Raw genomic sequence first — 24,771 nt, 5'->3', positions numbered from 1 at the left:
TCACATCTGGGGAAACCAGCTAGAGGGCCCCTGAGAGGACTGACGGTGGGGAAATGCTCCCTGTTGGGGCTGCTGAGATAACGGGACAACTAGGAGTCCAGCCCTAGGTGCTGGTTGGCAGTGCAGCTGTGCTAATTGCTGACTGCTGCTTCCCCACCTCAGTCTTATTCCCTGTGGTGCTCTGCCATTCCCTCCCAGCTCTGGCACCTGCCTTGTACCAACTGGGTTCAGCAGTAACCCATTGGGAAACCAAAATGAAAATCATGCTGGGGATGGTTGATTGGAGAAATTGAGGGCAACAAGATGGCAGTCCTGCCACCCCCTGGGGCTGTTGGTGGAAATGCAGGGCTGGGCACTGAGAGAGAAAGGCAATGCTTGAACTGTTGCTGCCTGCAAAATGCAGGCCAGGACATACTAAATGAGGGCATTGCAAAGGAAAGTACATTATTTGCACAGCAACTGCTGGGAAAGGACCTCTGCCAGCGGGCTGAGCAGCTACTCGGGAATGTATAGACCCTGTTCCACCTTGTAGAAGGCCTTGCACAGAGAGTAAAAAAGTGTGTGCTCCCTGGCTTGTAGGGTTGGGAGGGAGGAAAAACACTGGTGGCATCCGGCCCTACAAAATCCGTCACTGAAACTGGCAGCGTCTGTGGAATCTGTAACAGTTTTGAAATAATTTCAGGAAAACTGCTTAATAAGCATCAAGGATGTTGCAGTGGTAGTTTTGTTCAGCTTTATTAAAAAAAAAAAAAAAGTATTTGAAAAGGTTTTTGTAAAATATAACACATTCAAAGTTGTTCACAAAATCATGCAAATACAATGACTTGTAGAAGTAAGGTTAATATATATATATCTTAATTTGTTCTTTCTTAATTTGTTCTTCTGGGCTCAACGTCTAAATGTGCAAATGAGAAGAACTGGAAATTGATACAAGTTTTTGTGTTGCAGTAGAGAATACAAGAAATATGACTGTGGGAACCAAGCAGATGTGTCAGATATTGAGGAAAACTCCTTCCCTCTGACCGCAGACTGACTTCTGGTAGTGAGCAGCTGCACACACTGGGGCAAGGCAACTGGCTGAGCAGCCATACAGCTGGAGAGCTCTTTGCTGTGATTATAATGCTCCATTTGGGAGCATATCCCTGTACGGCTGCTGGTTGAAATGGACAAAAATGCAAAGCTCATCATAGCAAGACCAAAAAGCTCACCTCTGGCCTTTTCTGCCTTGTTTTTCTTTTTTGTACAGTTTAGAACCACTATGTTAAGATTGGATCATCTGTAACATTTGACATACAAAACCAAAAAAGCAAAGCACGTCATTAAGACAGAGTCTATCTGCAGCATTAAGCCTGTGAGGAGCACCTCAGCAGCACCATGAGTATTTCCTTTCAGCAAAAGCTGGCAGGGATGGAGGAGTGGGATTTGATGCACCTGTTTCTGGAGTGAAGGTTCACGCTTTCTCTCTAAAAACTGAGTCTTATCTGCAGTGTTGCTCTCCACCATGGACCAGAGGCTGGCAGGTATTGGGCTTGCACAGCCAATGTCAGGTTCTGATCACAGCTTTTTGACGCTCATCTGAAAGCAGATGCAATACTCAGCACTGCTTTGTTGTGGCTGAACTCTGAGCAACACCAGCAGAGCTCGATTCGACAGCGTGTGTCTTAGCAGAAGTTTTACCTTTAGCCTTAAATGAGCTCTTTTCTTTGTGTCCTATTTAAACCGGATGCCGTTGCTTATTAGTACTGCTTTGATGAGGCTGAAGGTTGCTGGTACTTTTGTAACGGCAGCTGATAATTTCCTGACTTGTAAGTAGCTGGTAAAGTGTAGTAAGTTTTATTATTATTATTATTATTGAGGGTGGCAGAAGGAGGGGCACTGATATAATCTCCAACATCAATGGCACTTATAAGCTCAGTTTTCTGGAAATGGTTTTTGGTCTCTATGCATTACAATAATATAAAATCAAAACATTCTGCATCAGTATTTTGAGTTACGTGTCTGTGGTATGTTTGAACAGTAGGAAAACATAGCGGCTGGCTTCCAGGATTACACAGTCATGAGGTCACTTAAAGGTAGGTCCTAAAGATCATGATATACTTCATGGACTAGTTGGAGACATCAAGTAAATATCTGTATTGCCAATATGGGCTGTTAGTGCCAAAAAAGTGAAATAATATCACACATGTCCATGTGCAGGCTACATTTTGGTAGACTGAAGTTGCATCCGTTTCTTATTTGTTTCTCACTCTATATTTCATTGAGATAATCTTGGTCAGGGTAGATCAGGAAGCCAGTAAATAAGCTGTCTGTCCAGTAGGGATCATAAAAGAGCCCATTTTGTTCAGAGTAAAAGATCTGCAGCCACACCTCGTCCTCTTGCTTCAGAGAGAGAATGGTTGATCCAGAGGCAACGTCGTGGTTCCCAGTATTGGCGTCGAAAGTCTTGATCCGGTACTGCCCGTTGTGGACCAAGCCGATGGCCAAATGTTTGTTGGCCAAAGTGATATCATAAGTGAAGTAGTAAATACCTGGGATGCTGCATATGAATTTCCCACTGGAAGCATTGTAATGTCCTCCCTCATTCATCAGGATCCTGTCAAATTTGATGGGGAGCCTTTCTCTTGGGTAGCTCTTAGAGACTGCTACAGAGAAGGCAGATTTGGCTTTGTTGGCATTGCAGGTGCAGGGTCCTGGCATCCCAGTCTCACCTTTGTTCCCTTTGGGTCCTTTCTTTCCTGGTGCTCCGTTTTTTCCAGGATTACCCTTTAAACCCTTTGGTCCTCGTGGGCCTGCCTTGCCAATGGCTCCTGCTTTCCCCTTTGGTCCCGGCTTGCCTGGGTTTCCTGTTCTGCCCTGTGGACCTGAAAGACAAATAACCTTGTAAACTCTTTAGTGAAGGTTTAATAAGTGGAAAGGGGTTGTTATCATTGCAGCAGTATGTTTTCATTTGGGAGGAAAATCGTAGTGGTAAGAAACCAATGAAATACCACCTGGGGCTGGACACACGTCAGGTCATAAATCATGTAAATACTGGGATTTATGCTGTGTCTTATTATCTGCCATAGCAAGGGTAGATGGCTGTGAGAGGAAATGTTCTCTAGATTCCCTGTTCTGACTGTGAGAGAAGATGCAGCACTGGCACACTGGCATTATGCTGAACCAGGAGTGCACTCTAGTGTGGTGATGGGAAATCACTGCCTTCTGCCTCCAGCTGGCCCTGATGCTCACAGTGAGGACTGATGGAAAAAAGAGCCCCTTTGCAGGACCAGAGGAGGGTGGATGTGTGCTTTGATTTTAATGGAGCACGGTCAGAGCAGTGCCTGACCCTCAGTGAGAGTGCTCCAGGGAATCAGTGCTTAATTTTTCATTTGATTCTGTTTCCCTTAAAAGCAGGAATCAGAGATCAGTGTTTTGTCTCTCACATAACGTGTGTGTGTCAAAACGGAAGATCTCTCTCCACAGGAAATATGCATCAACAAAGAGAAGAAGAAAATAATTACATGCAGCATTACAAATCTATCAGCAAACAATATGTTTTGGGAGGTTTTGGCACGGGTTTGGGGGTGATGTTTGAAATACTTTCTATTGCCGCTTAGGCTGATTAGACCTTCAAGGATTCGATATTGTGAAAATAAAAGTATCCACCTGTTGCTGTGGCAGCGCTACGTGGGAGCGCCTGGACACAGTGCGAGAATCCAAAACTCACTGGCAAGATCTGAGAAGAGGAGAATGTGAAGAGGAGGAGGCTGAATTCCTGGAAGTGTCTCATGAGATGTAGCCTGCTCTGAGGCTTGCATGTGGGATGACAAGTTGATGTTAACTGGGCTGTTGCACTCATGCTTTTACGTTTTACCCTTGCTTTGCAAAGAAGCTCTTCCCTCTTACCTTCATCACCGTGATCGCCTTTGTCCCCATCCTTGCCGTCCTTGCCATCTTTCCCTGGGAAGCCCATCCTGCCAACTGTCCCCGGAGTCCCAGGTGCACCAGGAGGGCCGGGAGGCCCGGGGGGACCCGGCAGGCTGCACGTCAGCTGGGGGCCTTCCTGCAGCGCTGCCTTGGCAAAGCCCCCGAGGATGTGGTTGGCCACGCAGGGCACAGTCCAGAGGAGGAGGACGGCAGAAATCATGGCACAGCCTGGAGAAACGAGATGGGGGCTCAGCTGACCCGTGTGTGGGTGCAGCATGGTGCCCTCTGCCAGGGCTCTGTGAAAATGGGGCACAACTGAGATCTTTCCTTTTGGCAGGATGGGGGAGTTTTTTGTTTTGGTGTGTTCTCTCTTACCTCTTCGCTCCTCTTTGCCCTTTGCTGATCCTGCTTTTCCCCCCAGGAGCTGAGCAATGATGGCAAAGAGGTACAGAAAGCAGGTGCCCTGGACTAACAGAGCAGAGGAAAGAAAAACTGGGGAAGCTCACACCAAAGCTCTGAGATATGCACTGCTGTTGCATTGCTGAGTCTATTACAGGGTCCAAGCACAAATTCTAGGGTGATGTGGGGCTGAGTTGAGTTGTGGAAGCCTGGGGACAAGTCAGTCAAGGAAATTCTTAATGTGGTTTGCCTGACAGAATGCACTGAGCTTCTGCTAGCTGAGGACACCTGCTTGGGGTTCCTCTTCTTCATCATGCTCAGCTGCACTGCCTGCAGCCAGGATCAGCCCTGCTGCAGCCACCACTGCTGTGACCTGCGTTGCTGCAGGATCTTGTGGCTCTCGCTCACCTTGTAGATGGATGGCCATTAACAGCACTGTTTGCTGCTTTTCTCCTGGCTCGACCATAAGCCATTGCTTTAGGTCTAGAATATGGCAAGGTTTGTTTTACTTTTTTTTGGAGCAGCCTTGCCTCTGCCTTCATTGACAGAGGAGGCTGATCATCCTGGGCTTGTCTGACTCCCCTCCTGGACAGATTTCTGATAGGAAATCATTTCTAGAATAAAACTATTCCTGTGGAACTGTTAGTGATGCAGAGCAGTTATCATGCAGTAACACCTCCCTCTGGATGTCTGCACATGAGCTGTTTGCTAAGAGCTGCACAGAGTAACCCCACTGCATCTTAAAATGGTGCTTGGGGTGGCAGCTTAGGGAAGGTGCTCAAAATCTATCTGACTGACAGGAGCTCATCTTCATGCACAACCTGCCTGAGACTCTGAATGTCAGAAGAGAGTAAAGTAGACTTTGCATTGGTTCTGCATCTCATTACAGATATACTTAAAAGGAGGATTTCCCCTAGGTGTCAGTTTCTGGCAGATGAACGAAGATCCTCTTGCCATCCCCTCCCAGCTCTGGAGGATGCTATGCATTTGGTGGTGTCCAGGTTGAAGATTTTCTCCTTCTCCTGCCATTGAGGGAGATCACAGCCATGAGCTGCGGGCACTGACCATGTACTGAGGGAAATGCTTTTGGTGTTGTTTTTTTTCCCAGTGGTCTCAGTGTGGAAACAAGCTGGTGGGGGATGGAAGGCATTCCCTGCCTCAGTTTCTTTCTTTGACCTTCTGTAGTTGGAGTAGCTCTTGGAGAAATGAGACAAAACCTAAAACATCTCTGTCTGGTTCACTGTTTTCTCAATCGCTCCATGATCAAGAGAGATCAAGCCAAAGGAGTAGGCATGTATCACTTTGATACAATTCCTGAGCTCCAGGCTGAGGTGCACACTTTTATTTGGTGGCAAAGTCTCTATGAAATGCAGTCTTTACCTTCACTACAGCTACCCTGCACTGGAGGAGGTTAAATATTTTGAAAGGCTCATCCTCTTGCGTGGGCTTTCTTATCACATCTCCAGTCCTGTTAGCTAAATACAGAAGCAGGGATTATGAAGCGAGAAAACTGCATTTCAGATATTTCTTCTTGCTTTGGTGCTGAGGCAAATTTGCAATAGACAGATGAGCTGCATTATCCCCCGTCTTTCATTGGCCTTCTGGTCAGGCAGGATCCTGTGCGGCATGAAGCCAAGTACTGGGAATCTTTAGCATCTCTCTGGCAGCATTATGTTCAATTCCTGCACTGGAAATGAGATGTTTGAAGGATTGCATACGTTTAATGTTGCCTTAGTGCTCCCGCCCTGCTATCAGCTCCTGAAGGGGGTGGGAATGCACATTACATGCTCCAGATCCGGCCAGCAATATGCCATATATAAATGCTGAGTGGGAGCCCCCTGGTTCTGAGAGATGTATAATTAAAAACATGCAGAGGAGTAGGAAATGCAGAACAGATTTCTGAGCTGGTTGTGCCTGCTAAGCCATTTCCTTCGTCTGGGCTCTTTTGCTTTCCTTACACCCAAATTTATTTGCTGGTGAAAAGTGTTGGTTTGATGGCCTTGTGAAACTGAAACCACCAACCAGTATTGATGTGGACAGTTGAAAAAGTCTTCTCACTTTACAGAAATGGAAAAAAGTGCTAAAATGCCTTTGGAGTGGGGAGATGCTAAGGAAAGCTCCATCCTCTCTTCCCAGTAACCACCTCAGATGGAGCAGAAGAGAAGGGTGGAGATGGCTGACTCTGAGCAGTTGTGGCAAGGAGGCATTCCGTTGTGGAACATAACCTGGGGAAAAACATAGATGGGACTGCTTTGTGTGGAGAAGGAATGAGCAGGAGTAAAGCATGGGGCAGAGGGCAGCAAGTTCTCTGGAACTTTCTATTTACCTCCAAGCAGTGCCCCTAGTTAACCCAGGGGGGTAACACACACAGCACCCTGAGGCTGGGAGGTTCAGGTACTGACACATGCACACATGCGGAACATTTGGCCACCTGGGTGTTCTGCATGGCTAGTTTGGGGCTCCACAAGAGCACTGCATCCCACATCACAGCAGTGGCACATTCACAGGAGGATCTATAAATAAGCTTTTAAAGGAATCCCTTTGAAAGAAAAAAAAATCTCCTTCTGTTCCACCTTAAAAGGAAAATTGCATCTCAGTGAAGAACATACAATGAGTTCCAAAAAGCAAATTGGAAACAGACCAGCATCTTTCCTCTCCTCGGTACAAGCAGCAGACCTGGCACCAAAGGCCATGCAGCACATTTTCAGCTGAGGTCTCACTTTTATAGAAACGTTTTAATTAATGCTTTTTGTAATAGGGTTCTGGAGGCTTTGGGCCCTGACAAATCCCTGCTGTGTGGGACTACACCCTGTGCCCAGCACTGTGAGGGCTGATGGCTGAGCGCTGCCTGGAGGGGGAGATGGGACGATTGTGGATGCAGGCAATGCTGAGCTGCTCTGAGGTCAGCGTTGAATGCTGGCAGGTTCATCACTGCTGGGCCATCTATTGGCAGCCTCTGATCTCTGAGAGAGGCTCCAAAACGTGCCGAGAATGTCTGGGTCCTGAGGCGGCAGGATGAGCCACGGGCAGGTGGTGACAGGTACCATCAGCTGGGATTTAGGGACGGTGTGCCCTTCATCCTTCAGCTGAATCCATAAGAACTGCTGCTGTGGGGTCCAGGGCATCCCTTGGGATTGGTGTAGTGTGTAAAATGATGCTGCGGATCCCCATGGGTTCTAGTTCAGTATATGAATAAGCATTAAAAAGGAGCATCTGCAAGAAAAGCTTTTGCCTATGAGAGTGAGCCCCAGGAGCGAAGGAGCGCTTGAACCTCCTGGTGCTTGTGAGGCAGCTGGGCCGAGACCACAGCGGAGGAGAAAGTCTCCTGGGCTTGCTGGTTGTGGTGATGGTTTGGCACCAGGCATAGTGGACAAATGGAGATTTTTGGCAGGGAAGTGGCCTCATGCAATGCGGTGACAGTGAGAGCCTCTGCATGGAGAGGGAAAGCTGAAAAGCATGCATTTAACTTCTGATTAAGCGAGTGAAGTTGCTATAGCTGATATGATCTGCTGCACAAAGTAGTGTTAAAGGAGTTGAGGGAGAACGATGGATCTCCTGCACCAAAAAACCACACCGCCTCTTCTGCTGTCCTTCCCCCGACTATTTCTTCCAACCTGGGCTGTTGTCTTTATGTTTCCTGTGCAGGTGTTGGTAACCTGACTGCGTGATAATTTAGCTCACATTTGCTAAGTCAAGAGAAAGAGGGGGACAAAAAACCAAACCAAACCAAACCAAAACAAAAAAACAGGGAAAAGGAATGTACTCACCCAGGCTTAATCTCTTCAGGGAGGTCTTGACAGGCGCTGGGATTCCGCTCAGCTTGCAGCAGATGTTTTGCTGCAGATTGCTGTCACATCATGGAGCACAAACCCCGTTCTCCTGCCACTGCGTCCTTCCAAGTGTGCTCTGTGGTTCTGACTTGGTGCGTCTTTCTTTTCTATTAATGTTTTTCCCTGTTTTGCATGTATTGCTGGCTTCCCGCTGCAGCTCTACGTTTTGGCTCAGCTTTGCCAAAGGCATATTTTTATTATTGTGTAATGGATCCGAGCTTCTTCCTCTGTCACGTGGCGTGGGCAGAAGTTTTGCACACACATGGCTGGAGAGCTCTCAGTGCCTGAAGAGCCTTTCCCCTTCCTCTCCTCTGCAGGCTGCTGCGGAGCTGGGCCTGGGTGGGTTCTGCTCTGCCATAGCCACTGCCCCTATGGGCAGGGTTTGTAGGGCCGTGGGCAACAGGGATTGATGCTCTTAGAGCATCTTAGATGCATCTTAGAGCACTAGCAAGGGAAGCAAATCTCATGCTGAGGGTGGGAACAAGCTTCTTGTGTATGGAATAATTTAGACGAAGCAGTAAGGATAGATCATTCAGGGCTTGGAGTGAATGACATCCCTGTGAAGCAGCAGCTTTGCAAAAATGTATGTTGAAAGGAGACAGCAGGTACTGCACAGAGGTGCTGCAGGAGGGTGTGTGAGATAAGGCGTGGAGACTGACACTGAGATGATGGAGTGGCAAAGTTTCTGTCTTTGGAAAGGCTGAGGTTTTGCTTTAAGCTTTCAAAGTAATTGCAAAGCCCCAGCAATGGTTGGTGATGAGGCAGCGGTGCTGGAGGTGGTGCTGCAGTGAAAGCTGGCTGCTGTGGGATGCAGTCAGCTGTTGTGGGATGGCAGTGCTGGCCCTGGGGCTGCTCTGTGCCCTGGTGCTGCTGGCCATAGGCACAGGGCCCTGCCTTGCTCAGCACATGTGCTGGCAGCCAGCCCTGAGGCCAACACAGCTGCTGCCAGCCAGTCGGCGCCTGGTGTTCTGTTCAGTGCCGAGGGCCAGCAGAGCAGCAGTGCTCCGCAGGTGCCATTCCTCTTCATGCCACAATTTGTCTGCATCGGAGATCTGATGTGGTTGGGTTTTGTTTTCAGAGTTTTTGGTTGTTTGTTTGTTTGAGTTTTCTGCAGCATTTGCTCTCAGAACATGGTGAGAGCAGATTCAGCTGCATTTATCTGCATTAGAAAGACAACCTATAAACTGAGTGCATCTGCTATTGGTTTTGTGACCTGCAGTTGGTGAGGCTGCTCCTGGAGGGGTGGGGATGTCTTGCTGCTGCCGGGGCACCAATCAATACAGCAGAGCTGTGACAGCATTCAAATACTGCATGTATCTTGCTATCCACAGGCTTCTCTTCCCTGCACCCTGCATTGGCTTTTCCCACCTAAGTGTGAGCAGGTCGTGGCCTTCAGACAGCAGAGCTGGAGAGCATGCTGGCAGCATGTGCTGTAAACCAATGAGCCGCCCCCCTGCAGTGAAGCAGAGCAGCCCTGGCGTGCAGCTCTCCATTCTTTTTCTTTTAATGCACTGCAGGAGACTGTTACAAGAGGTGTATCTCAGCAACAGAGGGTTTTCCTTTGCTGGTTCTTGGAGACTGCACTGTTACAGATGCTGACCTCATGGCAGTGCCTTTATAACCAGACACAAGGAGTCAGACAGGACAGAAGCAGCTGCAGCTGGAGGTGGCTGACAGGTGGCCTCAGGGCGAAGCAGGGTGATGGCTGAGCAGGTTTGTCTCTCTTCAAAGATGAATGCACAGCCTTTGATTTTTTTTTTTTTCATTTTTATGTTTGGAAGATACTAATGGGAGGAAAAAAGCATTTTCTCTGCAGCAGGTCTACTGGCTTAGCGTGGAGTGGTGATTTGAGTCACTTTTATTGCCCTGCCTGAAAGGAGCTTGGAAGCCTCTGAGCACTCTTCAGAGAGTGATTGTCCCTCTCCAAAAGCCCCCATAAAATGAGACAAATCGCTCTTTAAACTTTAAGGATACGCTCGAGACCATCAGCTCTGCTTAGAAGCTGCTGTCCTAACCCATTAAGATAAAAATAAATAGGTCTATTTTGGGAGGAGGAAAGTGGGAACCAGCCCAAACATCAGTGAGACACTGCCAATGTGTGCAGAAGACAAGTGGTGCTGTGGTTTTGTTTATTTGGCTTCTTTTTTTTGTACTTTCTTTTGTCTTATGTGCCTTCTAACTCAAAACCAGCAGTCTCTTTGACTTGCCACATCTGGTTTCTGCTGATCTATCCAGTAACACATTTAGACAAGAACTCTTCTGACAATGCCTTGCATTTCTCAGGAAAGCTTAAAAAAGGGAATGGGAAATTAGTATGGAGTTGTATAGGAGCCCAAGCCTGTAGTCAGAGCACTGAGCGATGGAAATGCAATGGCACTGATTTGTGCATAAGCAGGTTATACAGAGCTGAGTGAGCATCTGAAAGCAGCAAAGAGGGAGAGCAGATTGGTTATTTGGTAGAGTGGGGAAAAAATGCAAAATGATCTCCTCCAACTGAAGGCCAGATACAGATATAGACAATAAACAAGGTAGGAAAGCAAGAGTTGATCTAGAAACCTTGCAAACTCTGAGTGATTGTGTACATTCTGAAGGCCCAGGGAAGCCAGACCTAGGGTTAGCAAAACCTCTGAGCTGGGATCTGAGCATCACTGACAGTGACAGCAGCACCTGGGGGTAAGGGCAGTGCCCAGGCCAGGAAAGTTGAGTGCCTCAATGCAGTGCCTCTGTCCTGCAAGGCAAAGCTGCATCCCCTACACAGACTGCATGTAAGCCGTGACAGTCTGCACAGCTAATAATAGCTACAGAACAAATCCCATCTCTCTCTGTTGCTTTCCAAGTGGAGAATTTAACATCAGAGCTGGATTTTTGGTTCTCAGACAACAATTAATTTGCTAGAAATTGACTTTCTGCTGCTCCTAAAACAGAGCACACTGTAGGCTGCACTGGCTCTCAGTTGCTAGGAGCTGCCCTTGCTGCTTTTGCTTCTATATGTGCCCAGTGTGAGATCTCTTAAAGCAAGAAGGAGCAGCCACGCCACAGCAGGGGCTGACTGAAGGCGGGCTTTCTCCTCTCAGTGCATCTCAGAGTGGCTCTCAGGGTGCTGCCCATGCATAGGACACATGCTGACGTGGGCAGTGTCTCCTTGCCCTGTGCTGATGGAGCATTGCAGCAGGTGCTTCAGCATCCAGTGGGGATGGGTTAAAGCTGAGAGGGGAGGTGCTGTTGGAAGGTCCCACTGCTGAGGTGAAGTGGGAATGAACAGGGCAGGGCCATGGGCTGTGCTTGGAGTGCAGTGCAAACAGGAGGCAGGGTGATGGCTTTCCTAAAATGCAATGGAATGATGAGAATATCTTTTTAAGACTGCTGCTAGGAAGCTTTGGGTTTGCTCATCTGCCCATGGAACAACATTTCCCTGGACAAAGGGCTTTCTTTTTGTTCCATTGAGGCTTGAGATACAGTAGTATTTAGTGGAAGCAAAGCCCATCCCTGCCTGCTATCTTGGGGTGGGTCTCTGCCTGAGTTATCCCAGAAGTGAACAAATTTGTTCCATATAAGATAACTAGCTGAACTTAAAATATTTTTGCCTTTTTCTGTGTTGCATCCAGCAAAGCTAACGCCACCAGGAGAGCTAGCAGAACAACAGGAAGTTGCTTGCATGTAGTGTTTTGGCCTAAACATATCCAAAAATGGGATGGAAAACAGCTATTGGGCTGCACTGGGCATAGCCACTGCGTTAGTGGGCACAGAAAATCCCGTCTCTGCAGTTTTTAATTGTTTTTTTAATCCCCTAAAGGACCAATTCTGTTTCATTCCTAACTATTGCTAAGATTCCTGCTATGCTCTGATCCCTGAACAATTGCACACATGTAGAACAGCACCTCTCTTTCACTCATCCACTCAGGAAAGCCATAAAGATCCAATTACAAAGAAACGTGGAAGACAGTAAAAGAACCATCTTCTGATGTGCCTCGAAGGAACATAACACAGAATGATAAGCTTATCAGCAAAAAAATAAAGGAAAATGTTTTATCTGCACGCTTATAAATGTAAACACCTTCAAATCAACATCTTGCTCTCAGTTTGCAGATTGAGTGTGCCTTCAGAACCAGGATTCAAACAGGGAGGAAAAAAGAGGTAATTGAAGCAATTGCTGGGAAGGGAGATGGGAAAATGAACGCTGAGCTCTGCCAAGGGTGAGATGCAGAGAAAGCTGCTCTGAGCGTGCTGGCTGGGTCTGGTTTGCATTATGATTTCAGAACGTGACAAGTTCTGTTAACAGGCTACTACATTTCTTCTCATCTCCCTTGTCTTTGTGTACACAAGAAACAACTGCAGCCATCCCTGCTGCTTTCCACTGTATAATTATTTTCATCCAAACCTGCCCATAAACTTGTTCCCAACTCATTTTAGAAACAACAACAACAAAAACCCAACAAACCCAACCCTGCTTGTTCAAGGGGAGGTGATCATTGGACACGCAGTCACACTGCATGCCAAATGCAAGGGGAAACAGATGGAGGAAAATTAATCCTCACCACGATGCGTGCCGTTCTGTAACATTTAACCTCTGTCACAGAAACAAAACAATACTTTTTTAGCTTTTTCCCTTTAACTGTGGAGGCTGACTTAGAAGAGAGATCCTCTTTGTCATTCACAAGTCCAAAGAAGTGTACTTTGCATGAGTCTAAATGCTTTTTCACTCCACAGCTGGCTGCTCTGGGAAACACAAGTCACCCAGGCTCTCTCTGAGCAGAGCAAGACAGGACCTGCCAGGGAGCTACTCATGGCTTCAGGCATTGGACACAAAATCCAATCACATAAATGTACTTATGGTGGAATTCGGTATGCTTCTGTAAGAAACCTGTCTTTCTAGAGCACTGAGAATGTTACATGAGCTTTTAAATACAGGTGCCTTTAACTCTCGCCCTCTCTCATAAAAATACACATTACTGTGCTCAGCTGCTCGACTGCTGAATTATGTTTATCATTTTTAATTGCTCTTTTCGGTGTTATTTCTGAACTGCCTCCTTTATAAAGAGTCAAGGCTTCAAAAAGTATCCAAGCAGCTCAAGGAACCAATAGCACAGACCAATTTAACATCCCCTTCTCCCTCACACTGAGCTCAGCACTAAGACAACAGCAGCTGGCACCTGGATGCTGTACTGGCCAGTACAAAAGTATTACAGTTCAAAACAACTACATCAGAAAAAAATCATTCAAAAGGTCGTAACAGGAGATCTCTGGACCACAATAAAGTGATTCACAACACTGATCAATGACAGCAGCACAGATAAGTTTGTTTTTTTTTTTTTTAAAACACAGAACTACTTCAGTGCCTAACGCACAGTTTCCATTTTACTGTACACTAAATTAAAATGCTCAGATCTCAGAAGGTGGCTGAGAAATCATATGCAGAACATTCAAATTTGCACTTAGTGTATACAACTACTTGTAGAAAAGTGTTATTTTCCCTTTGAAGTTATTCACAAACTAGAAAGGTGAGGATGAGCTGATGTGAAAACCTCGAGAGAGAGTCACTGGTAAAGCAGAAGGGAAATTGCACCCCAAGCCTCTTCCCCTCTGACTTTCTAAACATCCATGTTTGTTGTGAAAACATAAAAGCAATCTCTGCGCTAATTCTCAACCCTCCCAAGTACAAAGCTACGGCACGAAGCTTTTCACCTATTTCTTCAGCTTTTAATAGCAGAGAATTCACAGCTTAAGGACAAATATGTCCAAACAACATGCAGATGCTGCATGCTAGCAAAAGGTACTGATATTTAACCATCACTTTCACACAACCTCCTGAGTCCAGTTACGTTGTGAGGATAAGATGTATATTGTTATGGAACAAAACCAAACAACTTAGATCTCTGCTGCTGAAATGTGCACCAACACCTGCAGAAACATAATGAGGATTTTATAGCTCTGTAGTCAGCTTCTCCTGAACTCTTAATTACAACACCTAGATAGTTTTTAAGACCTTTACATTAATTTAATCAAAGCTGTACAAAATGATTCTCACATTCCAAAATACTCAGTGAAAACTGATCAAAAACTATTTCTCCCTTTAAAGCTGTGAAAGGGCTTGCCTGTCACACAAGTAAAAGTTGGGCTTCAATACCTGCACAAATTTACATGCAACAATTACTGCTATACATTAACAGTGACACCTGTTGACCATCTCTTCACTGTAGTTAATTTTATTGAATTAGTTAAGTCTTTATGTATAGCCAAATGAACCTGGAACTTCTGGAATTACAGCCAGTATCTGATCTTTTCCAACCAAGAACTTAGAGTGTATGTTTTTTAAAATGCATTTATACACTTATGTACATATATATTTGTGACTGTATATATACATACAAACACCACATTGCTTTAAGTACTAGACTGCTCAAGTCTACCAAAAGAATTTCTCACCAGCCTCTGTGGTACACAGATCTCTGCCATTTCTGGCATTTCTGAGCTGCATAGAAGGGAACTGTCTACAGACTTGTAAACAAGCATAGAAAAGAAGAAAAAAGTCTTGGGTATTGAAATGACTTCAGCACAGCTACTGTCCAAGAAAAGAGGCCATGGGATCATCAGGTCTCTGACGTTTCATTCTATAGGCTTCCATTTCCTCTTCTGTTGGCTCCCTGGTCTCATACACGCTGTTGTATGGTCTCTTCCTCTCATCTAACTGCATAATTTCTTTAACTTGCAGGAGACGAGCCTCTTCTGCATTTAATGCCTGAAATGGAAGAAAAGAATGCAATGAAATTAAAAACAAAAAAAAAAAAACCCAAGATTTTGCATCAAATCCTAGCATAACAAAGATAGAGCAGGCAGAATGCTGAGATAAGCAATGCACACATGCCTAGCTGCCTACAGCACACCTTGCGTGCTGTTTAATGCACATTTTTTAGTCTTAACCACAAGACAACAGTAAGTTTGGAGTTTGCAAACAAGACACTCTTTTCCAATTGCCAAAATCAAGTATGAAACTCCTGGGTTCTACCTAAAGAGTAATCATGATCCTGGAATGACAAAAACATGCCATCTTAGGGGGCTGATGTGTCTTTTTTCATTTAGGCTGTAATTTTTTAGATGAAAATATACTTTTTGAAATACAAGTTCTTCAGTTCCTCAAACAACTACTATTAGAAAAGCAAAAAGAAAAAGTAGGGTTTTTTGAAGTAACTACTGTTTAGTGTTAATTTGCTTCAGATACCCAAGGACATGGCTCTGTGTTTGCACAGGGTCCATTCAGCAGTGGACAGGATAGTGGATAGCTTGTGAATGGATTTATTTTATTAGCTGTGAGTTGGTGTCTAACTATGGGATTAAAAAAATGCTACGTTGAGCTTTGACAGTGCTTTTTATCTCTGCATCTTTCCTTAATACTCAAACTGCTGTGTTTTGTGATGCCTTTTAGATATCTGTAATAGTAACAGGTGACCAGGAAGGAAGCATTCTGTATCTTCTAAACCAAGTCTTCCAGAGCTAGAGAAACAGGAAATAACAGCAGTGTGCTTTAGAACATCTAACAGCATTTTATATTTGCTTCAGCTCAAAATTAACATAAAAGAACTCCGTCCACAGAATTCTATTGCAGAACTATTACAGAATTTATAAGCCTGATGTAAAATGCATTTGAAGCTCTTTTTGCCACAAAAAAAAATTGGGAGTGCTTTTGAATGTACCTTTTTAAGTTTTTCTTGCTTCTTTTTCTCTTCACCCTCACTGTCTGAATTTGAGCTCTTCTTGTGTTTCTTCTTTTTCTTCTCCTTCTGTTTTTCTTGGTGGATCTACAAGGTGGAAAAATAGCAGCAGTTAAGATTCAGTGAACAGTTGTAATATTCAAACCATTAAATCCCAACTGTCTACTAATGCTACTGAGAGCTTAGTTTTTAATAAAGATGTCAATGACATAAAAATTATGCTTGGTAACTTCCAGACTTACTAAAACGACTTAATTTTGTAGTTGCACAAACGTTTGGGTTGCTTAAAGGGATAAAGAAAAATATCTCCCTTAGAAAGGGAAACAACCCACCTCCATCAGTGTTTTGGGTTTGGTCACATGCTCCTCCTCCCTGGGTTGCTCCTCTAGTAAGTTTGCTTCAGCATTCTGCACAGCAGGCAAGAGAAAGGATATTCATTTATAAAGCATGTTTGAAAGCAGAAGGACAACTTAAAGCAAAATCATCTAAGGCTTACAGAGATTAATGCTTTCCAACTCTTCTCAAATAGTAAAAAAAAAAAAAAAAAAAAAAAAGAAGTATATATATATATACTTACAGCAATTTCTTTCCCAGCTTCTCCTGTACAGTATGAGAACTTGACAAATGAGTGGCAGCACTTGTAACCCCACTTGCCTTCCTTCCAGTATGAACCCCAAATGCACTGCAGGAGAAGATGACAGAGCAGTCATAATGACAGTCCCCTAACGAGGCAGGATACAATTTATTCCTGCCATTATTTCCTGATGACTAACCTATTTCAACAGCCCAGAGGGGAGAAGCTATGAGAAATTAGGAATTTTACATTAGTCTTACAGGTATTATTTAACAATAAACAACAAAACAGGATGTGGCCAAATCATTCACATCAAAGGGAAACATAGCAACTTCCTTTTCAGTTTAAGATGGCCATCATAATTCTTTAAATTCATGCTGTGATAATGAGGTTGAAATTCCTTCTTTGCAGAAGGATAAATTTACATGCTGTTTTGATCATACTGTGCTGCATCTACCACATGTCACTCCCTTACAAAGGGAAGACTTTTTTTTCCTTAAACTAGATACTTACTGTATGGTTGTTAATCTTCACATCTTCCTCATATTTAGAGCAAGCAATAGCTTTCTCTTGTCCTTTGATCACTGTTCCATGCCTAGAATACTCTACATAATCTTCTGTTTGAGCTAACAGCAACTCAGCTGGTGGGGCATCTAGATGTTCTTGTCCTCCATACTATAATGCAAGAAGAAATCATGTGTGAGAGTTCTGAAGAAAACCTATGCATATGGTTAACCATACATTTCAAGAATGCCACCTTTGGTGCCTTCTCTATCCACAGCACATAAATCCAGAAATACAACGCTAAAGGCTATGAGAAATGCATTTCCTATGGCCACTGACTTTTCTTTTATTCCTGGAGGACTGCGGCAGCAGATATCCTTGTTAGTGATGTTTCAAAGCAGGAAAACTTTTCAGATGAAATCAAAGGCTGGAAAATACACCTTTTCCCCCCCACTCCACACTTTCATGTCAGCAAGGTCAGAACCTACACAGATTACTGAGTTCTTTGTCAGTTGGCCAAAAATCCAATAAAGCAAATATAAGAGATATATATTCATTAAGAAGACTTCACCTAAAACTAGATTCTGAAAACTGCTTTTCAAGAGAAGAAAAACTTAAAGGAAGCTTTGTGACACAGCTGCTGGGGTATTTTTACAAAGATGCCATTTTTAAAGCATATGGAATGTTTTTTTAACTAGGTGTATTATTTTTAAAACGAAATATCTAGAATTCATCACATATACTGGTGTCAGATTTTTCATTAGAGAAATTTTGACAAGTAAGGGAAGCTCCCACAGTAATCTAAAGAAATATTTGTAGATCTTTAAAGGTTCCTGTATTAAATAATAGTTCCAATAGATTAGTGTATATAAGTCTTTTAATTTACATATCATAAATGTCATTAGAATAGCTGCTGTGTTTTCACATAGCATTATGTATTTGTTTCCTAAGACCCAGAATTCAAACTTGACAGAATTCTAACTAAATAAAACCATGTGTGTTTTACCTTCTCTAGAATGCTTTCTTTCTGCTGTGCCTTGAAGTCTTCTTTTTTCACTTTGAAGGATTTATAGAGCAGCTCTAGTTTTGTAGGGTCTGCTTGAAGATGAACTTCAGAGCCTTTGTCGTAAGCCTCCCAAGCAAACACTGTACACACAAGAGTCATCACTCAACATTTATTCTCAAACTAAGGTACTCATTCAAATTTCCATCTTTAATTCTCAATCTAAAAGACTTTTCTTTTGCAGAAGAGCAGCATTAATGTAAATCTGTTAAATCTATTCCCTAAAAACAAGCAACCAAGAAATAAAACCCAATACAAAAAGCCCAGCAAGTCACAGAAAAGCAGAAACCACTCACACTGAGTCTGCGCCATTGAAATGGTATCTCCAGTGTAACGAACAAAGTTGTCACCTGCATAACCAACCCTGCAAAAAAAAGAAATATTTTTAGTATGCAGCTAAGTGATTGTCTTTTAAAGGCAGTCATGCAACTCTAATGGGAAAATAAGCTTCTCTGTGCCCTGAGTTACAAGCAGAGGGAGGGAGCGTGCAGCTCAATACATGAAATCGAGGCCTAGGCTCCCAGCAGTCATGGAAGCACTGGGCAGCATTTCAGAATATTCACTGCCTGCATTTATATGGGTACATCCTGCAACACTTCCTTGGAGCTCCACCTAAGACACCGTGCATCACGCTTGGATCTGACTGCATGAATGGCAGGTGATATTCAAGCAGTGACCCTCAGCTTTCGTATTTATCAATCTTTCCTGTTCAGCTTCAGCATATTTCAGCTATTTAAAGCCTGGCAAAAGCTTTACTGCCCTTGGTTACCTTTTGCTCACCTCCTTGTAGAGGTTCACAAACCATAGCTGGAACATAGGTTGAAAAATCAAATTATGTTAACAAATTCAGTTTGCACCTCCCCACAGCCACCCTGAAAAGTTTCCAGTCTGCAATACTGCAGCAGGAACACAGATTCAATAAAGGTCAAATTATGACTGGGGAGAAGAGGAAGCACTTGCATCTGAAATAAAACTGACTAGCTTCACTCTATCTGGGGGCAAGGAGAGGTGCAGAGAGCATTATTTGCTGTCATTTAGCCACTGCCATTGTATTTCAGGCAGCAAGCTAATCCAATTACTGTACCCTGAATAAATGTTTCTACTTGCAATTTGTCTGCTCTGTATGTCCACAGCACCACACAGGTCAAGGCAGGGTCACAGCTCAAGTGCTTGACCCAGGTTTTAGGCAAGACAGCATTACGTGCAACCAAGCCCTCCTACAGTATCCTTCAATCAAGTCACCTATCTAGATAACCATAAAACATTCAGACTTTTTCTGTGCAGGCTCTATGAATACATGGTGAGCTTTTGTTCCCCATTCTAGCAGTTAGGGAACACAGACACTCCATGTTAGAGGTCTCCAGCGCTGAATGCCTCCCAAAAAACAAAGGAGGACGTTTTAGATTCAGTTACTGAAATACTTTGCATAAGCATCATCATCACCACTGTTCATAAATACCTCTTCTAGAGAGAAGTTCCTAGTTCTATGTCAGTTTAGTAAATGATAGTTCATGCACCCGAGGATTAAAGACCAGTATCAATAAAATACTACTTGCATGTACTAAACCACGAGGTTAATAAATAGAATAAATTTTGCATGTTTAATATAAAGCATTATTGAAAGACTCCTCCTCCTACAACTGACTAGGGATTAATTAGTAACATCACATACAGATTCAAAATAAAATACAAAGCTATTAAAACCATCTCATTTTTAACGGAGTTTTGTTGGATGCACCTGCATGCCCATTTCAACTTACTCATCTGGATTCTTGCCTGTATTGGCATATGGATTCTCCCTCATTGCTCTCGTTTTGGGATCATAATAAGCAGAGTTTGGATCTAAATTCCTCAGGTACTAGGGGAAGAAAAGAAGATAAGTTATTTCATCAACACTTTTGATTTTCAAGGAACTAAAATTACTGCTGATGCCTCAGCTTAAGACATTTTAAAAGGACAGCAACCTTGAGAACGTCACAGAATAAGCTGGAAGTGAGCTGAGAACTGACCTCAACTTCCAAACACAGGGACTCACACTCAAACTCAGTGATAACAGAGCATTCAACTTTAAAAATTCACTAATTTGAAGAAAAAAAGAAAACCTGTGAAGAATCCTTTACCCACTTTTGCAATATCTTCCCGAATACGTAAATTCCGAACTGTGATTCGTCTTTTAGAGTCAAAGTTCTGCCCAGGCATATCAATGTCATCTGCATATTTATCTTCATCTTCATCTTCACTGTTATGGTCTCTTTCCTAAGAACAGAGATAGAGAACTTATTTAGAAGCAGTCATTCGCTCTGGAGACAAGAATAAGAATCTGATTTTAGTGGTTTCGTTACAAATGGGCTTAAGTGTGCAGATGGATCATGCAGCTACATTCATCGTCCCAGAAATACTCATCAAGGATTGCCACTTCCTCCAATTAAAAACTGTAACTGTGATGAATTAAAAAAGCTACCTTGGGCAAATCATACCATGCCTTAACAAGCAGTTACTTGCTGACACCTTTAAGGTTTGACAACACACAGGACTTAAAAAAAAAAAAAAAAAAAAGCACAAAACAAAGCAATTAATAACAAAAAACCCTTCATGAAAGAAAAACAGGCAGCCAGTGATTGAGCCCAACTCTGAAACCCTTATGCCACCCTTGTTTTGCTGTTTCACTAACTACAGATCCTTTTCTCTGCCCATGATGTGATGCAGTGGGTATTCATCTTACTGTCTGTGAATTTGGTTCCTCTTCTCCCCACTGGTGTCTTGGGGAGTTCTGCAGCAAACAAAGAGCACATCAGCAGAGAGGATAAGATAGTGCAGAGAGGAAAGGCGGCAGGCAGATCAAGACCAATCAAAGCAGGACTTTGATGCTGGATACAAAAATACAATGTACTTGTGGCACAAAACACACAGATCACTGAATGCTGAGTATCCTAGGGAAGAGCTGTAACACAGCTCATCACTGAATTATCAACCAAATTTCTAGGATTCGCCGTTCTTGCAAAGGCTCAGTACTGTCACTGTTACCTAAAGCCTGCTACACCTTCACAGTAGAACAGATTGGAATATTTCACATCATGCAAATAAATCCAAGATTAAATTCTGAAAGCTTTAAAAAATATATATTAAAAAGCTAGGTATGCATATTTAATTAGCACTGACAAGACGACCGAGCTTGAATCAGAAGACTGAATTCAATCTGGAGAAACAAAACCTAATTTTTTTATTCACCTGCTTAGCCTTTCACTTTAAATGTTATTCTGCAGTGAATACACACATTAAAAAAAAAATAACAGCAGCTTTTATCTGGAAGGTCAGAACTCTATTTTGTGCTGGGTCAGAGATTCGGTTCACTCTGCCACCTGGTGACAAAATGCAGGGTGGCAACCTCTGGAAAATGGATTCTGATTGTACATCATCTATTGCTCAATGCCTTCTGTCTTAAAATACCAATTCAAACACTCTTTTGACCAGAAACAATCCCTATGTTGTCTCTGTGTTAGAAACCTGTTGTCAAAACTCCAAAATTGAGCTTAGAAAAAACCATGCTGTTAAAATCAGAACTTGACATCAAATATTATCCAAAGCATTGCCTATAATCTAAGAGGAACTGAAGTGGAAGATGCAAACTTCGCAGTTACAATCCAGAGGGAAATATCTGTGCTCAGCTTTCACATAATCAAAGACACTGCAAACAGCCATAGCAATGACTGAAGAAGAAACAAGCCTGGTTCCAGGATAAAGATACCTTCCTATTCCCATTTATACCGACCATAATAAAACAATCCACGCAACAATCACTACTTCAGTATTAGACAAAACAAACCTTTAAATTAAAAAAAAAACCAACCAAACAAAAAAAAACCATGCATCTCAGGGTATGAGCAGAATGACTGTATGGCAGATGAGCTTTCTGATCTAAAATACCACATCGTTAATTTCACAAGGTTAATAATCAGAAGGAAGTTTTGTCCAGAAGCGAAATACAAAGTCACACATCTGAAAGAAGGTACTCTGAATTCTTGTACAACACACAACCACCTGGAGCTACTTTAATATTTTGCAGGCTATAAAAAGCAACAGGAAACTGTGTATAGAGAATAAACGCATCAGAGAGCAGAAATAACCTGTTGGGTTTTTATTCAGCCTAAGCAAAAATAAATCAAGAGCTTAATGCACTTACCACTTGTTCCAGCTTTCCTGATGCTAACTCCTCCTGAAGCTTCTGGGCTTTCAGCGTGCGCTTGGCCTGCATATCATGCAAATGCATTTGTTTTAATATTTCCTTTTCATAGCAAGCACGTAGTGATGTCATAAGCATTTATTGTAATAGATTTTAAATGGCAGTGATCACAAGAAAATCAGCTTCCAGTTCTACTTGTAAAAAAATCAGTAGCCTAAAGTTTATCTCATCTATGCTTAAGACTCATCACAGTTCTTAGAGCCCCAAGGAAACTACATGTAACTCACCATTTTGCTGTTTTATGGTATACTGTTAAATAAGCAATTTTACTACAGCTCATGCAGCTGTACCGTTGCTTTGTGTGAACTAATTAAAGAAATACAGCTTATTTTAGTTCAACAGTGTTTGAGAACAAATGTGTTTTACCATAGTGCCCTCATCCTGTAGTCAGGAATTTCAGTAGTTAAGGTAGTTCACTGAGAGATAGTGCAAGCATTTACAACTCATACAAGAATCATGACATTTTAGCAATCAAAGTGATATTTTAGGGCAGCACAAAATAAGCTTTTATGTGCATGACATCACAGAACCAGAGTTACGTATGAACAACCACTGTTCCACAATAGTAACAAGAAGGACTCCAGATAGTAAGCATTGCTTAGAAATTCCATTTTTGCCTACAAATTAATCTGCACTTTGGTCAGCTCATTATAGGGTTTGTCTAGTTAATGCAAGCAATTAGGAGACACACATAGCAGACCCCCACTCAGATCTGAATTCCTCTATTTCTAGTGAAGTCTGCTAACACAACACGCACCCAGTTTTTCCATTACTGATACGGCACAAGGTCTAATGTTAGCAGTGTGCAAAACAAACACCCCTCACAGTAACCCAAACACTACATCTTTCCCCAGTGAACTGCAACGCCTACATACCAAGTCAACCTTGGCATATTCCTCCACAATCTTCATGTGCTCTTCTGGGTTATAACCATTCCAGCGATCTCGCTTTCCATCGTAATCAAACATCAGCTGAGGCTGCACGTGTTCATCTGGTGCAATATTCATGCCTGTGTATTTTGCTCCAACTTTCCTGGGCCTCTGGATGTAAAAAACATACAAAAGGGTTGGATCAATCGATCCAATTGAAACATGCCCTGCGACACCACTCTTTAAAAATGTTAACGTAAAAATGTTAAGATGGCCACACCAGCACTAGAACTGAAGTACACTAACATAAGGAACTAAATGTCAAACACTTCCAACTTTTATTGCAGTGTTTCCTGCAAGCAGAATTAAATGGTGATTATTTATTTGTTTTTCTCTTTATTTTCCCCACAGAACAGCTGCTTTAGATAATTTCAAACAGCATTACAGCACCTGTAATCTTTTCCAAAGTAACTGCTATTTTACCTATAGCAAGGCATTTTTCACTGTAGTCACATTCACTTTTGAACCATTAAAATATCAACAGTGTCAGGCTTACCTCCATGCAGTCCTTCTTTTTGTGTGTCAGTGCACCACAGTTCTCACAAGCTCCCTTGCGGTATCTGGTAGCTATAGAGTGCTAAACAGCAAAAGAAGACAGCATTAAACAAACCTGTGCTAAGATTCATACGGATATTTCCACCAATGGATTTATTTATTTTCTAACACAACCAAAGCACGCATGCTCCAAACTCAAAAGGCCATTTTGATGATCACCGAATGCTGGGTAATGCTTGCTGAGTACAAATTTCCAGTTCCTGTCACCCTCCACAACACATAATCAGAACGTGCAGGGTTTCAATACCTGTTACTGCATAGGAACAAACCACAGCTCTGTTTCAGGACAAAGGCAGCCCCATACCTCTTTCACTCCCCGTTTGTACCAGTCTCCTGAGGAGCTGTACTGCTTCTGCTTCTCCGGCTGAGGCCTCTGATGCTTCAGCGTTGGTCTTTTGGAAGGATCAATGTACCACGGGACTGAAGATATGTACTGAGGGATGTGAGGATTGATATCTCTGTGAAAAGTGTTATGAAATTAACACGTGGCACAGGAAAAAAACCACCACATTCAGTTAACAAACTGCTCTTACGTTAAACTCTGTCACCAGGTGAACCTATTTTACCAACAGAACTGTTAACTTCTGATGAATCTGCTTTACGAACTCACTTTCCTTCTTCATCCACTTCCGCAGGCGCGTTCCCCAGTTTCCTCTGCTCCTCCAATTCCTTCTTTTTCCTCCAGTCCTCCCTCGTCATCTTCTTCGGCTCCTCCATGCTCACGTCGCCCGGCCCTCCCGAAGGAGCTGCGTTTACCGCTGTCCCAGACGCCATTTTACTTCCCCCTGTAACACTAAAGAACCACACGCGTTCAAACCCGGCCGGATCCCACGAGGTTTTCCTCAGGCACCCCTCACAACCGCCCAGCCGCCCGCGACCCGGCGCCCACCCCTCACCTCCGTCGCCTGTTTACCAGCTAGGCCGCGCCGCCGCCCCACAATGCACCGCGGCCGGGAGCCCCGCCCCTTAAAGGCGCCTCGTCCCCCGAGGAACAGTCACGCAGTCACCACGGCAACGAGGTACCGGAACCCGGCAATCCCGCCGTCGCCCCGAGGCCGCTGAGCC

The 24,771-nt window shown here is 43.5% G+C and overlaps 2 protein-coding genes across 4 annotated transcripts; both read right to left on the bottom strand.

Annotated features, from left to right (window-relative positions):
• Positions 1-732: 732 nt before the first annotated feature.
• Positions 733-8,306, bottom strand: C1QTNF2 (C1q and TNF related 2). The gene is made up of 3 exons (XM_042826638.1): positions 8,073-8,306; positions 3,886-4,134; positions 733-2,861 (listed from the first exon to the last, which is right to left on the bottom strand). Exons 2-3 carry the CDS (start codon positions 4,124-4,126, stop codon positions 2,248-2,250), a joined length of 855 nt encoding a protein of 284 aa, XP_042682572.1. The 5' UTR covers positions 4,127-4,134; positions 8,073-8,306; the 3' UTR covers positions 733-2,247.
• Positions 8,307-13,815: 5,509 nt separating this feature from the next.
• On the bottom strand, positions 13,816-24,665 carry SLU7 (SLU7 homolog, splicing factor). 3 transcript variants are annotated; one of them, XM_042826482.1, is made up of 16 exons: positions 24,603-24,665; positions 24,317-24,499; positions 24,011-24,164; positions 23,648-23,728; positions 23,098-23,262; positions 22,163-22,228; positions 20,705-20,752; positions 20,107-20,238; positions 19,743-19,840; positions 18,279-18,346; positions 17,926-18,065; positions 16,929-17,090; positions 16,419-16,523; positions 16,174-16,248; positions 15,824-15,928; positions 13,816-14,871 (listed from the first exon to the last, which is right to left on the bottom strand). In XM_042826482.1, exons 2-16 carry the CDS (start codon positions 24,478-24,480, stop codon positions 14,692-14,694), a joined length of 1,743 nt encoding a protein of 580 aa, XP_042682416.1. In that variant the 5' UTR covers positions 24,481-24,499; positions 24,603-24,665; the 3' UTR covers positions 13,816-14,691. The 3 variants fall into 3 exon arrangements, with proteins under 3 accessions (XP_042682416.1, XP_042682417.1, XP_042682418.1); XM_042826483.1 differs by having other exon boundaries at positions 24,620-24,636; XM_042826484.1 differs by lacking the exon at positions 20,705-20,752.
• Positions 24,666-24,771: the final 106 nt, after the last annotated feature.

Source organism: Centrocercus urophasianus, unplaced genomic scaffold, assembly GCF_019232065.1.
Source record: "Centrocercus urophasianus isolate 14NV4802_14NV808 unplaced genomic scaffold, USGS_Curo_1.0 seq_26, whole genome shotgun sequence".
NCBI classification, from domain to species: Eukaryota; Metazoa; Chordata; class Aves; order Galliformes; family Phasianidae; genus Centrocercus; species Centrocercus urophasianus.
Note: the sequence above shows the minus strand (reverse complement) of the source record. Positions and strands in the feature narration are given on the sequence as shown.

What these genes read in the sequence shown, in the direction of transcription:
- C1QTNF2 (XM_042826638.1), bottom strand. Translation starts at nt 4,126, where the DNA reads ATGATTTCTGCCGTCCTCCTCCTCTGGACTGTGCCCTGCGTGGCCAAC. An exon ending in AGGCGATCACGGTGATGAAG is followed by an intron (nt 2,862 to 3,885) that starts GTAAGAGGGAAG and finishes TTTGTCTTTCAG; the next exon opens with GTCCACAGGGCAGAACAGGA.
- SLU7 (XM_042826482.1), bottom strand. Translation starts at nt 24,480, where the DNA reads ATGGCGTCTGGGACAGCGGTAAACGCAGCTCCTTCGGGAGGGCCGGGC. An exon ending in TGAAGATTAACAACCATACA is followed by an intron (nt 16,524 to 16,928) that starts GTAAGTATCTAG and finishes CTTCTCCTGCAG; the next exon opens with TGCATTTGGGGTTCATACTG. An exon ending in AGCAAGAAAAACTTAAAAAG is followed by an intron (nt 14,872 to 15,823) that starts GTACATTCAAAA and finishes CTTCCATTTCAG; the next exon opens with GCATTAAATGCAGAAGAGGC.